This window comes from Tympanuchus pallidicinctus, unplaced genomic scaffold (genome assembly GCF_026119805.1).
Source record: "Tympanuchus pallidicinctus isolate F22 unplaced genomic scaffold, pur_lepc_1.0 scaffold1, whole genome shotgun sequence".
Classification (NCBI taxonomy): Eukaryota; Metazoa; Chordata; class Aves; order Galliformes; family Phasianidae; genus Tympanuchus; species Tympanuchus pallidicinctus.
In genome coordinates this window covers 81,440,053-81,455,946 of record NW_026294618.1, presented here as the reverse complement: position 1 = coordinate 81,455,946, position 15,894 = coordinate 81,440,053, and the positions used below count along the sequence as shown (strand labels likewise).

The following is a 15,894-nucleotide window of genomic DNA, read 5'->3' as shown; positions in this document are numbered from 1 at the left end:
TTTTCTTTTTCTGGGTGAAAATGTTGCACTTCAGTTTTTCTTAACTTTTTCTGCTGAAGATAAGAAGTTTGTTCTTCTCTACTGAAAAACACAACTACATACTTGCTTATAGAGGTGAATTTTTCATGCATATCAGACTGATAAAATTTATAAGAGCTATCTTCTATCTACTCTGGGTGCTATTAACGCAGCATATTTTGCTTTGCAGATGTTCTACTGGGCTCTTAATCTTTCTTGAAGTCACATGTTTGTGTTTCCACCTCAAAGACTGAAATATCTTGCCAGCCTTTTCTGGAGTGGTAGATGATAAGAGCTGAATTTAAAAAGGAAAATTCCCATAGTGTTGGGCTTTGTTTTCATGATAGCCTAGCAGAAATTAAACATACAGACCTTTGGGATGTCTTGTAATTTGCTGAAAAATGCAATCTATTCTTTGACGATGCTTATGAATGGTGAAGAAAGTGCTTCTCTTGCAGTATGAGAATACCTCTAATTGTTTCTCCTTGATTTTCCATTGAGGCATCTAGACCTAAGGGCAAGGAAGAGTATATTGTATCCACCACAAATAAATCAGTGCTATTAATTGCTGATATATGCAGTATGACCTTCAGAACTAATACACAGCTGCTTCTAATATCAGGAATACTGGTTTAGAATGGTATTAGTGGAGGGATCTGGCCCTAGATCAATGAAGGAAATGTCTTGAACAAATTGGGACCAGAGAGGTCAGTCTTCTAAAAAACATAATTAAATTGGGCCTGAACTGGAAGGCTCACACATCAAAGACCTTCAGTGATCAAATGATTAGGGAATGAAGGAAGAGGGGGAGCAGCAGAAAGGGAAAAAGAAACAGGCAAGAGTGTGTGAGACAGCAGCTTTAGATACTGTATCTGAGAAGCAGAGAGTGTTTAGAAGCAGAATGAGTGATATTTAGTCAAAGGCAGATTAAGCAAAAAAAAAAAACAAACATGAAATAGAAATGTTTGAAATAAATACCAGGATGTGTTGGCACACGCTAGAAAGCAAAGAGCAAATAAGGAAATGAAGAACAATAAAGCATGCAGGAAGACAGTATTAGGCATGCAATGAGAAAATCCATGGGTAATGGAGCCTGTTGTTTGCAATATAAATTTAAATGCAGCGTGTAGCATCTGGCCGCTCTTATCTGATAAGATCCTTGTTCTGTGAGTAGTTGGTAAGCAGAAACTGCAAAGTGAAGCAGAATACATATCTAAAATATTTGGGGTTGTATGTTTTATTTTATGGCATGTTTTCTCTTCATTTTAATTTTAAGAGACTTCTTGTTTTAGTTTGCTTCCTTAGCGCCAGGGAAAGGTGCTATATGGAAAGCCTGGGGGATTGAAAGCTTTTGTTTACTCATAAATAAACACTGTAGGAATAGTAAAAAAAAAAAACCAAAAAAAAAAAACCAGCTATCCTTGTCATGCTTTCCTCTCATCTTCCTTTACCCTTACCTAGAAGACTCCCCATCTTTCCTGGGACAAGATCTCCGCCGACCAGTCCATGATTGACAGAAAAATAGTAGTCTCTTCTACAGTTTTACATTCAAATCCTCCAGACAACCTCACCAATATGACTGAAATGTCACAATATGCTTATGCTATTGTTATTTGGAAAGTAATAGACTACGAAGTCTTAAGTCTGCATTCACTGTGCTGTTTGCCTTTATATTCCTTTGCACTGGTCAAGAGTTCTCCATAACCAGAAGAGTTAGAAATGTGCTCTACTATTTATTTACTCATTGCTTGTGAAATTTGAGACTCTTCACTATGGTTAAACAGCCAAACTGTCAGGAAAAATATCAGGAAAGCAGGCAGCACTTCTTCCAATGTTCTCTGTGCTGCTGGTACTTGGAGCAGCAGAGGGAGTGCTGGGGACCATGGTCATTTCAGCCTTGCACGGCATCCACAGCTTCTGGCTCCTGGTCACATTGAGCCTTGGATAATAATGAACCAGTGACCAGCCAGTGAAAGAGCTGTAAAAGCTGTCTCTTACCTGCAATATCTCTTTCTGTGCAATGATGTTCATATTAACAGCCTTTACATGCACACTGATTTCAGGTACGTTACAAACAACTGATTGTAGCAGTCAATTGGTATATTTATTTTATTGGAAATTTAAAAAAAAAGTGAATTTTACCACTTGATAGGTAGCTTAGGGCAAAGTCATCCAAGAGGTAGAGGCTAGATTTCTTCCCAAGAAGTGAAGCCCCACCATTTATTTTGGCACAAACTTAACGTTATGCCAGATTCGTGTTAAAAAAGTATAGAGTGACATAACTTGTGCATGGAAAAAAATCACTGCATGAGGAGAAGGTCTGAAAGTCAAGAGAGCTGGATTGTTTAGGAAGGACTCTGAGAGTGATATTGGGAGTGATATTTCAAGCCAGATTGTGTCTCCACTCAGTCATCTGTAAAAACAAGGTAGGAAAGTTATCTTCTGTTAAATGCACGGAAGTATTGATATGAAAGAACAGACACTGCTGTCAGAAGTTCAATTCTCCTTTCTCTTTCCTGACCTGTGACATAACAATTTGGAAATATAAGTATACAAGCAGATGTGGCATCATTAAAGCCTATGAGTTTAAGTGCCCAACTTTCATGTGCTAGACATAATGGGTGTAAAGACCTCCAAAGGAACAATTAATTATCCTCTTGCATAGGAATCAGTGACTAGACTAGAAAGAGAAAGTTTCACTGACAAATCTTGTTCCAGCCAAACCAAGTGAAAAGCCGGGAAAATACAGTTAACTTTGTCAGGATGAAGAAAGAGCCTGGAGGCCGTGCAGGATGTGTGTTGAGTCATGCAATGGGACAACAGGGATCCTGTTTTCTTCTCAGTTCTCTGCTGTTATTTTTCACCAAACCATAAGCCAACCGCAGCTACAAACCAGTGGGGTGTACCTCCTGAAGCACAGGGCCTCTTACTGAATGTTCTTGCTAGCTTGTTTAGGAATCCTAACCTGGGTATTCAACAAAGAGACAAATGCAGCGTCTTATTAGTGTGAACTTTTCCTGACGTGCTTCAATTGGGCTTGTCCATGCTTCATAGCATCTCTAAATCTAAAAGTAACTTTATGTACTCAATTAAATTTATGAGAAACAACAAAAAAAGGTTTTTATATGTCTGTTTTGTTTTGTTTTGTTTTCCCTGAGACTGACTCTGTATGTATAGTTTATACATGAAAGGAAAAATGCAACAGATATTGCAAATAGAGAATACCGGACAGAGCTTGTTTCCAGGGCTATATGTATGGTCAGGAAAAAAAAAAAAGGCAACAAGTTCAGATTAAGGAGAGGATACCACTTTTAATTATCTCCCTTTTCCTTTGATGTGGAAGGAAATAAGATTATATGAAGGTTTTTATAAGAATTAGAATAAGCTAGGGATAAAGAGCCACCTGTAGAGTTGGTGTTATGAGGAGCTTGGATTCAGATGATGAGAATAAACTTTGAATATTACATCTCACATCATAGGCAATATCTCTGAGAAGGTTGCTCCTTAGTACATACATTTGCAGTTCAAAATGAGTAAGAGACAGAATAAGTGATAACTTCTCTGCTGTGCTGATGAAGCAAAATGCAGGATTGCTCTGAAGAACCAGATAAATAAATGAACTAGATGGTTAAAAATAGAAAAGGGGCTCATCTTAGCTGACTCATGAGTTTGTAGATTGAATCTGATGGAGACTGACATAAAGCACTAAAAATAGGAGGTAAAGATAAACGCCAGGGTGCATTAAATGAAAAGGAGAAAATGAATGGACCTGCAAATAGTCTGAGATAAAAATTAAATAGAAATTTCTAGTTAGTGCATTTGAAAATGGTGCTACATATTCTCTGCCCCTGTCACTGAGAAGTCACCACCCTCCACAGATGTGGATGTACTGGAAACCTAGGTAAGGAAAACAGTCTGAACTGCTGTTGGTGCAAATGTATTATTTTATCGTCTGATCTGGAGCCACCAAGTAGCTGCTGTGCTGCTTCAGGCTTCTCTTACTGCCCACCCACTGCTCCTCAGCTGGCTTAGGCGTTTAAGGGACAGTGTTTTGCCCTTGAAGAAAAGGGGCACTGCATATAACTGATGTGCAAATAGATGCACAAGCATGTATCAAGTGGTACTACCTAAATCTCTCAAACACCTACACCCAGATTTTCTAAATAACTTCTTTCTTTGCAGTTTGTTTTTTATATTCTTGTGTGTAACTGACTGCATATTTAAATTTTGTATGTATTAAAAAAACACTCTGGTTGCTAAGTGTGTTTTTTTTTTCCTTTGTCTCAACAAATTAGGCAGTAAAAGGCTATGATTTCCAGTCGCTAAAGGCAGAATATGGCAAGTATGGTTAATTTCTCAGATAAAAACACGCTTGTCAACAAAGTCTAGCTATGATTTTTAAGGTTAAAATGGGCCTTATAATGAGTTCTGCCTCAGTTGGGTGACTATTGTTTGACCAGAAGTTTTACACACTGATATGTGTTAATCCATGTTGACCAAAAGTATTTGTGTGATTGTTATGGTTTTGTGAGACTACTTTAGGAATGCTATGAAATGAATCATTCTGAATATTTGTTTCCAGTGTTTCTGAAATGTGACATTTTCATTTTGAAATCATGTGTTTTATGTGGGTATTTTATCTGCAAGTAGCATAATTTTTAATGAATGAGTAAATCAATCCTGCCTATTGGATTTACAGTATAGGTCTGAGTTAATTCAGTTACTGCAATCAGCATTCAGAGACTGAACCACAAGCTTCAAGACAGATACAAATGAAACTGACCTTAGCATTGAAGGTAAACATCTTTTCAGAGTAAAAAATTCCATCTTCTGTAGCACAAGAGATTTAGGCTAATTGCTAAGTAGCGTTTTAAGCCTGTACTTCTTTTATCCTGTTCTCTGTGTGCTCCCAGAATGAAATATTTTCAGTCCGAGTTTCAAGTGCTGTGATACCAGATCAGTCAAGGTCTAGGGGTTAGGCATAATGGAGTGATGGTATCCTTTATGTAGAAACTCACTTATTTTGTAAATTAGATCACAAAAAATGCTGAAATATGTGCACCGTGGCTACATAAGCAGTAGCCACCACTATAGCAGCAGTGTAGTAATTCTTAAGAGAGTGAGGTTAAGATTGTTTAAAAAAAAATCTCAGGACTTAAGACCCACTGAAACGAATTGGAGTGGGGCATCAAGGTTCTCTGGGTGTTTTTCCATATCTGGATTGCCATCAGCACTTGTCTCCCCAAGCTGCCTGGAACATACTTTTTTTTGTGGAAACTAGTGGTAAATCTGTCTTCCCAAGGATGTGTGTGCCTGAATAGTCTACTGTTCAACTAAGTTGTATTAGAACCATAGAATGAGATTGCTGCGTATTAGACACCAGAGAACCTATACAGTTCAGGACCACCTTAAAAGCAGAAAGGCCTCTTGGCTAAAAACGATTAAATTCAGTTAAAGCCTTTCGGTAATCAGGATTTTAAAAGCATCTCTCTTCTATGTGGCTCATGATACATTATTTCCTTTGTAAAACTCCAGTAAAGCCAGTAACGTCTCTACTCCCTTCCTGAAACTTAGCCTATATTCTTGAAATTCATGAGTAGTAAATATTTCTGAGGTTCTATACTGCAAATTTTATCAGAAGTGATGAAAATGTCCCAAATGTATTGTGGGGAAGTGCCAGACAGGTTCAGAAGTACATGGAATATATTCACTAAATTTTATTTTCTCAGGAAATGAATCCCAAAAGCTTGACTAATTTTCCACATTTTTCAAAACTAAATGGATTATAAGGATGTCTGCATTTCAGCAAGGTGCTAGTAAAAGTTAGGTAGGATCTAGCAGTCTTGCACCTGGTTTTCTCTTGGCTTATGAACCCTAGGAATTTCCTAGGAATAGGAGATGTAAGTGCTGTAGGGTCACTAAGGCTGTTTAACATACAGACTATTCAGCAACCTGTGGTCTACATATTTGGCACATAAGCTACATATTTCTCCTTAATCTGAACCACCTCAAAAGAAAAACAAAATCCTCATGTAGACACACTTTTCCAAATGCCCTTTCCAGAGTGCTGCCTGTACACTACAAGAAGGTGACTCTAGGAAGAAAATTTTTAGCATGTATTTCAAGAGCTCAGCTAAGCAGTAAAAATGGGTACAAAAGGCACTGATATTTTTAACTGATTCTGAATTTTGTTTGATAACAGTTGGGATTCCTGTTGTCCTTAAAAATTTACAATCTGTACACCTTCATGGTCAGACTCACAATTGTTTTTTTGGCCTAAGTAACAAAAAATGTGAAGAAATGACTTGATTGAGGAGGTTAGCCATGATGAAACGAGAGCAAACTCTGCTCAAGTTTATGCAAAGTACTGCTTTCAGTGAAAGAAGTGCTATGCCCCAGTAAACTGGGAGTCCTGAAAAGATGAAGACTTTTATCTGCATTAAAGCACTGAGGCTTCTGTTCGAAATACTATCAGTGTTACTGTCTTGTACTTCAGCAGAAAAGCTGCTATGAGATTTGACCTTCCTCTACCAAATTCCTGCAGTGAATAGTGGTTTGTGGGTTAAAAAGTGCATTCCACCAAGATCGTAGCCTAGTGCTGCATGGATGCTCATGTTGTAACTGAATTACATCTGGCCTGTCCCTGACCAGCCACACTGATTTTTTTGAGCTTTTGATAAATGGATAGTTGTAGTCTTGGGAAAGGTAAAGGAATGGGTAAAATTAGTGTTTAAAAGAAAGAAAATACTGGAGGCAGGAATAGATAAGTAATTATGAAAAGTGAGAACACTTTTCCAAGAAATGCAAACAAACAGACATAAGTTTTTTTCAGTGCAAGATTGAAAGAGACCAATAAATTTCTCTGTGAGACAGCTCTGCAGAAGAAAATAGTGGCTTATTTCCTTAGGAATTTTTTGAGTGGATTAAATCAGACTTCATAAAGTGAACCCTCTTGAAAATTGCTTTTTTATGGATTATCCTTATCTCTGCTCCAGATCCAGTTTTTTGATATCCAGCCATAAAAGAAATGTTCTCACATTTAAGGCCATCCTATGAGTTGATTTCATTTGGAGGCATATGGCTCTTTAGAAGAACTCTTCCTAAACATGACCAAGCCTGGCAAGGACAGAGGAGATAGGATGGACCCTGAGCATTTTGTAAAGGACAGAAATCCAATGAAATAAAATGCATAAATGAACCTTATTGTGATAGTCTTGAAGAATATGTTGTACAAAGGGCAGTAAGTCCACTAAAATTGACCAGGGGTGTGTTACTGTGTGTTGTGGTTTGACCTGCCAGGTGGCTGAGTACCATACAGTTGTTCACTCACTCCCCCCCTTCCCAGTGGAATGGGGAAGAGAAGAAAACAAACAAACAAACAAACAAAGTAATAGAACTTGTTGGTTGGGATAAAACTATTTACTAAGAGAAAAGGAAAATGATAATAGTTATTACCACCCTTCGATTGATGCCTCACTAGCCTTCTGAACAGCAGGAGAGAGAGCAATTAACTCCTACCCCTACTTCAGAACTCCTTCTGCATGATGTTGTGTGGTATGGAAAATCCCTTTGCCCAGTTTAAGTCAGTTGTCCTAATTCTATTCCCTCCCAGCTTCTTGGGTCCTTCACTGAGAAGGTCTTTGGCTCTGTACCACACTGCTCAGCAGCAAATAGAAACATCGGTGTTTTATCAACATTGTTTTTCCCTTGAATCAAAACATGGCATCACACCAGGCACTGCAAAGAAAACAATTCCATCCCAGCTGAAACTAAGACACTATGGAAGCAATGTTGATCAAATTAATGCAGGTCGACCTTACTAAGGATAGCCACGAATACCTGAAATAGTGTGTGTTTGTAAATGTTTCCTCTCTGTAAAAGGTAGGATAGCTGGAGAAAGCAAGAATTTCACATGTTAATGCTACTAATTATTATAAAGTATAATTATAAAGCCAGCTCCCAAAAAGGCGTAGCTAAAATCTAAATGGCACTGTACATCTGTACAGCTGATGATATGCAGCTTTACCCCCAGAGGAATGCTAAAACCTAGGTGAACACAAAAGACAAAAGATAAATAAAATTAGTGTTAGTGTCCTGATTGTGAAACTGTGAGCACCTACGTACAACCAAGTTTCAACAGCTTCAAAGATGCTCATGAAACTAGCAGTGGCTGAACAACAAAACTGTTTCAATCTGTACAGTCCTGAGGACAGATTCTGATGCAGAGGTGTTATTCATCACTAGGTGAATCAGACATAAACAAACTGTATGTATCAGGGCATACTGAGACCTCTACCACATAGTTAATGGAAATGTAAAGGATTAAGGAATAATTTTTTCCCTGACATGACTCAATTCCCTCTTACAGGCTGTCAGTTGCTTCAGAGAATACCCAGAAAACTTCATCCATCACTGCAATCCATCAAACTTTGCAGCTACAGGGTAGACAGAGTGACAAGACATACAATGAATACAGTGATAAGAGATGAGAAGGTTAAGAGGAAAAGAGTAGCTCCTAGGAAAAAAATAAATGCAATTCTTCCAAGAGCACCTACAAACCTGAAAAAAGTGTAACTCATCCATACATTCCTGGGAAGTGTATCCCTGTGTAACAGGAGATAGACTAATGAGAACCACCACCCATCCACCCTTCTTTGTATTTATTTTTTCTCCTAGCCCACATATTGCAGTGGTACCTTTCTTGTCTGACAGCTGCCTTGTACTTGGTGCTATGGTATGCAAAGGTTATTGGAATTTATATGCAAAGCTCAATGAATACAGAATTAAAAAATGCCTCAGAGGCATTCTTGAAATGAGATGCCAAATCTCAGAAGTTGTATCTTTATGAGGAAAATTTGAATACAAAACACCAAGGTTTATGACTCTTGCACATATTAATTCATACCAATATATGTTATAAGAGGACTAAAGAGACTATTTTTCATCTTGGGCTGAGAGAGAAACCCTGCCAGATTTACTGACTCGCTGTGAGAAATCTACTTTAGCTGGCTGATGGATACCTTTTAAATGTAAATCAGAATGGTTAGTTTATGACAGGGCTATCACTAACGGCCTGTAAAATGCTTGGTGTTGCAGGTCACAGGAGATTTGGGAATAAGGTGAACAAACCTCTTGGCAAAAACAGACCCTAAACTTAACAATTCATATTCTGCTTTGTATGAATGTTACCAGAACTGAAATCAAAACAATTTTTATTATACATCCATCTTCTTGGCAGCTACCAATTACTTTGACTCTGTTGTAGAGACTAGATTTTAGAAGACAGTCATATAATAGACTCCCATATTCTTTCCATGTCTGCTGAGTTGGTGTTTTGCCTTTCTGGAGGGGAAAAAGAAAAGCAGTTGTCCTGCAAAAGCCCCAGATGTTCTCTTTAAAGAGTCCTGCCCACAACAGTTCTTTCCAATCTGCTGTTTGTAAGCACTTGGTGTGTATCCTATTTGCTGTGTCATGATTTTGTCATGTCAGGACAGGCTCAGAAGCTTGAAGTACAGATGCTGGCAACAGATGATAAAGGCTAGAAATGTCCTTTTTGAACAAACAGTATTTACGTTAATATTTCCAAATGCATTCAACAACCAGAGAGACAATAGCAATGATGTTTGCATCCTAGTACAGATGCTACTGATCTGTTCTGCTGATAAAAGCAAATAATGTGCTCTCTGCCTCTTTTTCTTGTGCACATGCAAGCGCACACAGACAGATGACGAGCTTTCAATCCATCCACAGATGGTTTCCCCATCAGGGCTTACTTTGCCGTTTAGATCTCCTGTTTCATAGTCTCCTCTCGGTGTTGCAGTCCCTATTTTCTGTAATTAAATTCTGTTCCTCCCCCCAGTTTTTCTTTTATAAATGCTTTTCATTCTGATACTTAGAGTCAACTGTCTCCCCAAAGCTCTGTGATATTTAACAGCATCCGGAAAAAATGTGGTTAGAGAATTGGGACACTTAAAGGAGACACTGCTCTCCTAAGTGTGCATTCACATTTATGAATAGATATTTAGAGGGTGGGAATGTAGATAAAGGAGAAGCTATGAAAGGGCTTATTACTAATTAACTGTATCTATTTCTCCCCCTTTTACACTGCTTTTTTTTGTTTACAATTTCAGCTGGTAGGGTAATGTGCTGAATTAAAGTTGCAGAACACAATTATAATTAAAATTCAAAAAGCCAATTGCCTGTTAGTAAACTACTAATTGATAATATAAAGGATATTTACAGCATTTTGCTAAGTATGCTGCAGATTTGCATCAGTAACTTGGTTGCTAAGCTCCAAACATTTTATTCAGTAGCCTTTTATTTACTACTGAGGTAAAAAATTAGTCTTCCCAAGCCATCCTTTCTAAAAGTACTTTGCTGTTATCTTGTTTGCGGAGTTCAGCAAACAGAGATGCTTTCTCTGTTCTGATCCTTTCCTCTCCTAAAGAACAGCGTTAGTGTTATATAACTACTAGCACTCGCCATGCAGAAAACCTTGGCATAACTGAACTAACATGCATAGTTCAGCAAACACAGCATCTTGCATTTCTACAGCTCTGTGTTACTCCATGTTCCAGACTGGAGAAACCAAACCATCTTACCTATGAGAGGAAGCAGCTGCTTTTGTGTGCAGGCCCATAGTGCTCATGTTATCGTTTCTTTCACAGGCAGGGGGAAAAAGTGGTTTTAAGAGTTAAAAAACACTGACTGAAGTGATAGATTTTCTTCTCTGTTTGGTGTGTGCTACTACTGGATTAAAAACTGACCTTCATAACTTATTTTAATTTTACAGAACATCTGCATAACTGTCATTTCTGCGGTGGGATGAAATATAAATAATGGCACCGTGACTTTTTTGTGAGATGCATCTCTAATGTCATGTGTTTGTTAACATTTGAGTGGCCTCATATTAGTTAATTATTAAAGCTCTTATGAGACTTTGCATGTTATCCTGTCACGTGTATAGCAGTAACAGAACCAGCTTAGGCACAGGTGACTATCCACCACCTACGGAATGCAAGGAACAGCATGACTTTACACCTCACGTGCCCACTCACAGACCATCACGAGCTGCTCTGCAGCAGGAGGCACAGAAGGTGGATAGTTGCTATTCAGCAGAAATGGCAGTGAGTTGTGAGGCATGGAGATCAGCTCTACATGTGTACTGAGTGCAGCCCTCTGTGTCATGCCTCCATGCATCCAGCAGTGGCATCTTGGAAGGTCAACACTAGAGAGGCAACTGAAAAAGCATGAGGATGCCTCACATCTTATTGTGTTTAGGGCTCTTCCCAGCCTCAGTCAGCCCTCACAGTCAGGCTGTAAATCACAGAATTGCAGGGGTTGGAAGAGATCTATGGAGATCATCTAGTCTAACCTCTCTGCCGAAGGTTCTCTATAATAGGTCACACAGGAAAGTGTCCAGACAGGTCCTGAGTAACTCCAGAGAAGGAAACTCCAATACTTTTTGTTTATTTTTCAAAGAAACATACTTTACAGTTCAAGCCAGAAAAGTGTATAAGAGCTGGGGGGGGGGGAGGGGAGGAGGGGGGAAGGGATAATGACCCAAATAAAAAATGGGTGGGAAACAAGGCACAGACAGCTGTGGGCATCATGAGGAGCTCTGCTGTGATTACATTAGGAAGGGCTGTAGTGTGAGATCATGCAGGAATCAAAAAGCTTGCAAGAAGCCCAAGGTAACGTGTTTTCCCTGCTTTTTTTTTCTTTAAAGTTATTCAATGTCATCTTTCCTGTAGGATGGCTGAGCATAAGGTGATTCCAGGTGATGATTATGCAAGAGATTTCTGCTTCCTAAGCTGCCTATCATGAATTTTATTAGGGGTGGGCAAGTGAACTTGCTTGCCTCGGGACTTGCCCGATAATTATGTGGTCATTAAGAACTGTATCACTAAAGGGTAAATATGTAGTTATTTTTATCCATAAAATCAGCTCTTTCAACTCTAAGATTAATTCCACATTTTTATGCATCAATATGTAATTATTATAAGACAGATTCTACCCTCAAAGAAGCAGGCGCTATTCCAAGTGAAATCTTTCATAGTTTTAAATAAACCTTGCAACATGACAGCAAGATTTGTCCTCTACCTAGTGGGAATTATAAAATTGTAAAAAGAGAAAATATAGTTGTAATAATCTATTAGCTGGCAGAAGTTCCAAGAACTCCTATTCTGTTCAGTTTTGGAATCAAACATACATTTTTAAGAAACAAATGCGTGACTGGGGGAAATGCTGCTGTAGCACTTAAATTTGCTGTCTCAGAGTGTTGACTGCTGTGAAAGCGACTCCTGAGAGAAGGCACTGGGTAATGTCTCTAGAAGTAGATATCAGATAAAACGTGGATGAAGGATACCTGTATTATAACTGCTGACGCTCCTTGTCACTGTTTCCATTTCTTGCAGGTACTGCTACGTGATTTACCATGGAAAAATTGCTCTGTGGCATCCTGGTGTTTGGAATGGCTGTCATGGTCAATGCTTGTCCCAAATATTGTGTCTGCCAGAACCTGTCTGAGTCGCTTGGGACTTTGTGTCCTTCGAAGGGTCTACTGTTTGTACCGCTAGACATAGATCGAAGGACTGTTGAGCTTCGACTTGGGGGAAACTTTATTATTAATATCAGCCGACAGGATTTTGCCAATATGTCTGGACTCGTTGACCTCACATTGTCCAGAAACACCATCAGTTATATACAGCCGTACTCTTTCACTGACTTGGAGAGCCTTCGGTCTTTGCATCTGGACAGCAACAGGCTGCCTGACATTGGAGAAGATATTTTGAGAGGCTTAATTAACCTTCAGCACTTGATTTTAAACAACAACCAGCTAACCAGCATCTCAGATGAAGCCTTTGAGGATTTTTTGCTGACGTTGGAAGACTTAGACCTTTCCTACAATAACCTCCGAAGCATTCCCTGGGAATCTATAAGGAAGATGATAAACTTGCACCAGCTCAGTTTAGATCATAACCTGATAGACTATATTACGGAGGGGACGTTTGCAGATCTTCAGAAATTAGCCAGATTGGATCTAACATCCAACAGACTTCAGAAGCTTCCCCCTGACCCTATCTTTGCCAGATCTCAAGTAATTCCATTAGCCGTTACCCCGTTTTCTCCACCTTTGTCTCTCAGCTTTGGGGGTAACCCACTACATTGCAACTGTGAGCTGTTGTGGTTGAGGAGACTTGACAGGGATGACGATATGGAAACTTGTGCTTCTCCTCCGGGTCTAAAGGGAAGGTACTTCTGGTATGTACGGGAGGAAGAATTTGTTTGTGAGCCTCCTCTTATCACACAACATACTCACAAGTTGCTGGTTTTAGAAGGGCAAACTGCCACACTGAAATGCAAAGCCATTGGGGATCCCACACCCATCATTCACTGGGTGGCCCCTGACGACCGCCTCATCGGAAACTCTTCAAGGACATCTGTCTATGACAATGGCACCTTAGATATTCTCATCACTACATCCAAGGATTATGGGACTTTCACTTGCATAGCAGCCAATGCTGCTGGAGAATCGACTGCAACAATAGAGCTCTCAATTGTTCAGCTCCCTCATCTCAGCAATGGCACAGGCCGAGCTGCCCCACCAAAGTCCAGGCTTTCAGACATCACCAGCTCCAGCAAGTCTAATCGAGGGGAAACAAAAGGCCCACCAGAAAGGGCAGTCCTGGTGTCAGAAGTGACCACTACCTCAGCTTTGGTGAAGTGGACGGTGAGCAAGTCAGCCCCCCGAGTAAAAATGTATCAGTTGCAGTATAACTGTTCGGATGATGAAGTCCTGATCTACAGGTAAATGCAATTGCTATTTTGTCCTTTGATGGCAGGAGGAGAAAAGCAGGATATAAAATCTTTTACTCATTGGTCACTGATTTAAATTTGAGCTGAGATAGACATCAGTAGTACTGCTAATGGTGTCTGGTAAATCTATGTTGCATTTGTCAATCTGTTGGATTATCTGTTGGTCTGCTCATCACTTGTATGTCTGTTTTGAACCATACATTACAAGTCTCTATAGTATTCTCTGACTACTGTTTTCAGTAACATTTCCAATTTAGGAAAAAATAATAGTACCTCAGTTGGTATCCTCGTTACAAGTCTTAACAAAGAAAGCAAAACTTGACAGACTGGTAGTCAGAAGTTTCCCTTTCCACCTCCTGTAGGTGGAATTGAAACATACTACTGTGAGAGGAAGCAATGTGGGAGGAAGTTTGTGCTGTCTACCCATAACACAGGCTCTAATTATTCAGCAATTCAAGATTCAGGGTTGTTAACAAGAGATTTTTCACCCATTTGAAATAGCTTGTTTCTAACTTCACTAACATCCATTTTGCACAACTGTAATTGCTGACAGCTTTGGAGCATTTAATGTTTTATACCATATTAAATACAGGGAGAGAGATAATTTTGAAAGCAATCCTCGAATTCATTAAGCTCTTCCAGTTCTGCTACTTCTTCGACTTCTACTGATGTAAAACAAGTGTTCCTCTTGCAGTGAACCTGACTATGAAAAAGAAAGAAGTAATAAATTTTCAGGATTAAAAGTGGGTAGGAAGCAGCTTAACAGAACAGAAAAACAGTGTTACTGCTTATTCCTTCTGTTTGGGAGGAATGATTGATGTAGCATACTTGTGCTAATGACAATTCCCTAGAATCCAAGCTTGTCTGCTTTTCTATTTCTCTTTCCAGCTTTTCTATTTCTGTACACACACATCACGTGCATTGAGCTAAAGTTTGTCTTTGGATATATATTAGCTACCAACAGAAGTCAGAATCAAAGGGTGAAATAGAACCAAACGCATAAATTCATATAGCTTTGAAAGACTTCTGGAGCCAGTGAAGAAAAACTGGATCTGTCATAAGAACATTGGTATTTGGGTTTTGATTCTAATTGAGAGCAAACTTTGTCAGAGGAGTATTTATTCAAATATTGAAAAATAATATGAGGAAACTCAATTCTGTTAACTTCTATTCCTCAATTATAAAAATATGTTGAAATAATCAAATCAATTATCAGCTGGGAATTATTCGCCTTATTAGATTCAGCTAATACACTGTGAAACTGTCAGTTTGAGACCAGCATCTATGTAAAGTTAAGTAGAATAACAGAATAAGATAAAACTTAAGTAATATTGGAATATTTGGAATGCAATCAAAGAAAATGTGCTAGTTTTTCTCAAGGCACAACTTTTGGAAAGTACTTAGAAGCATTTAAGTTCCTGAGCCCAGTGCAGGTCAGCAAAAAGTACTCTGAATGATGTGTATAGTCATGTGAAAATGTATAGTCAATTTGGTGCAATGAATAAGAATATCCCTGCAACAGAAAAAAGAAGCTTGTGGAGGTTGTCAGGCATTGGAAGTAATTGGATTTGCTGTGAAGTGGGTAGCCAGGATAAATAAAGCAATGCAGAAGTGAAGTCATGCAGAGGTGAGAGAGTTGAAGAGGGTGATTGGATGCCATGGGCAGAAGCAGATGCCATCTTGCTTGCCAGATCTGGTGGAATAAATGTCTGTCTCAGTGAGTTTTTCACCCTGTTGCATTACTTGGTTATAGCTCGGTTTTCCAGAAGCACAGTGAGGACATTTCTATTTTCATAAATCTCCCATGGGGGCTTTATGAGGATTCATTGATAAGGTGTAGCTCTTTTCATTCACAGCTCTCAAAAGTGCTTCAACAAAGAAAACAAATTTTATTTCCCTATATTTTGCACTCAGGGAAAATGAAGCATAGGAAGATGAAATGAATTGTCCAGCACCTGAGCTAATCAGTGGCACTCATATGCATCAAAACCAGCTCTTATGACTTGCAGCCAGGGAATCACATTGTCCCTTAGCATTAATTAACTAAAATTATTTTGC

The 15,894-nt window shown here is 38.9% G+C and overlaps 1 protein-coding gene across 4 annotated transcripts in view; it reads left to right on the top strand.

The window, feature by feature from the left end:
- LRFN2 (leucine rich repeat and fibronectin type III domain containing 2) overlaps window positions 1–15,894 on the top strand; it is a 202,782-nt gene that overhangs the window by 151,547 nt on the left and 35,341 nt on the right. For all 4 annotated transcript variants that reach the window (XM_052683234.1, XM_052683223.1, XM_052683215.1 and 1 more), the window contains one exon: window positions 12,435–13,827. In XM_052683234.1, the coding sequence (XP_052539194.1) occupies window positions 12,455–13,827 (1,373 nt within the window). In that variant the 5' untranslated portion in view covers window positions 12,435–12,454. The remainder of the gene's footprint in view (window positions 1–12,434; window positions 13,828–15,894) is intronic.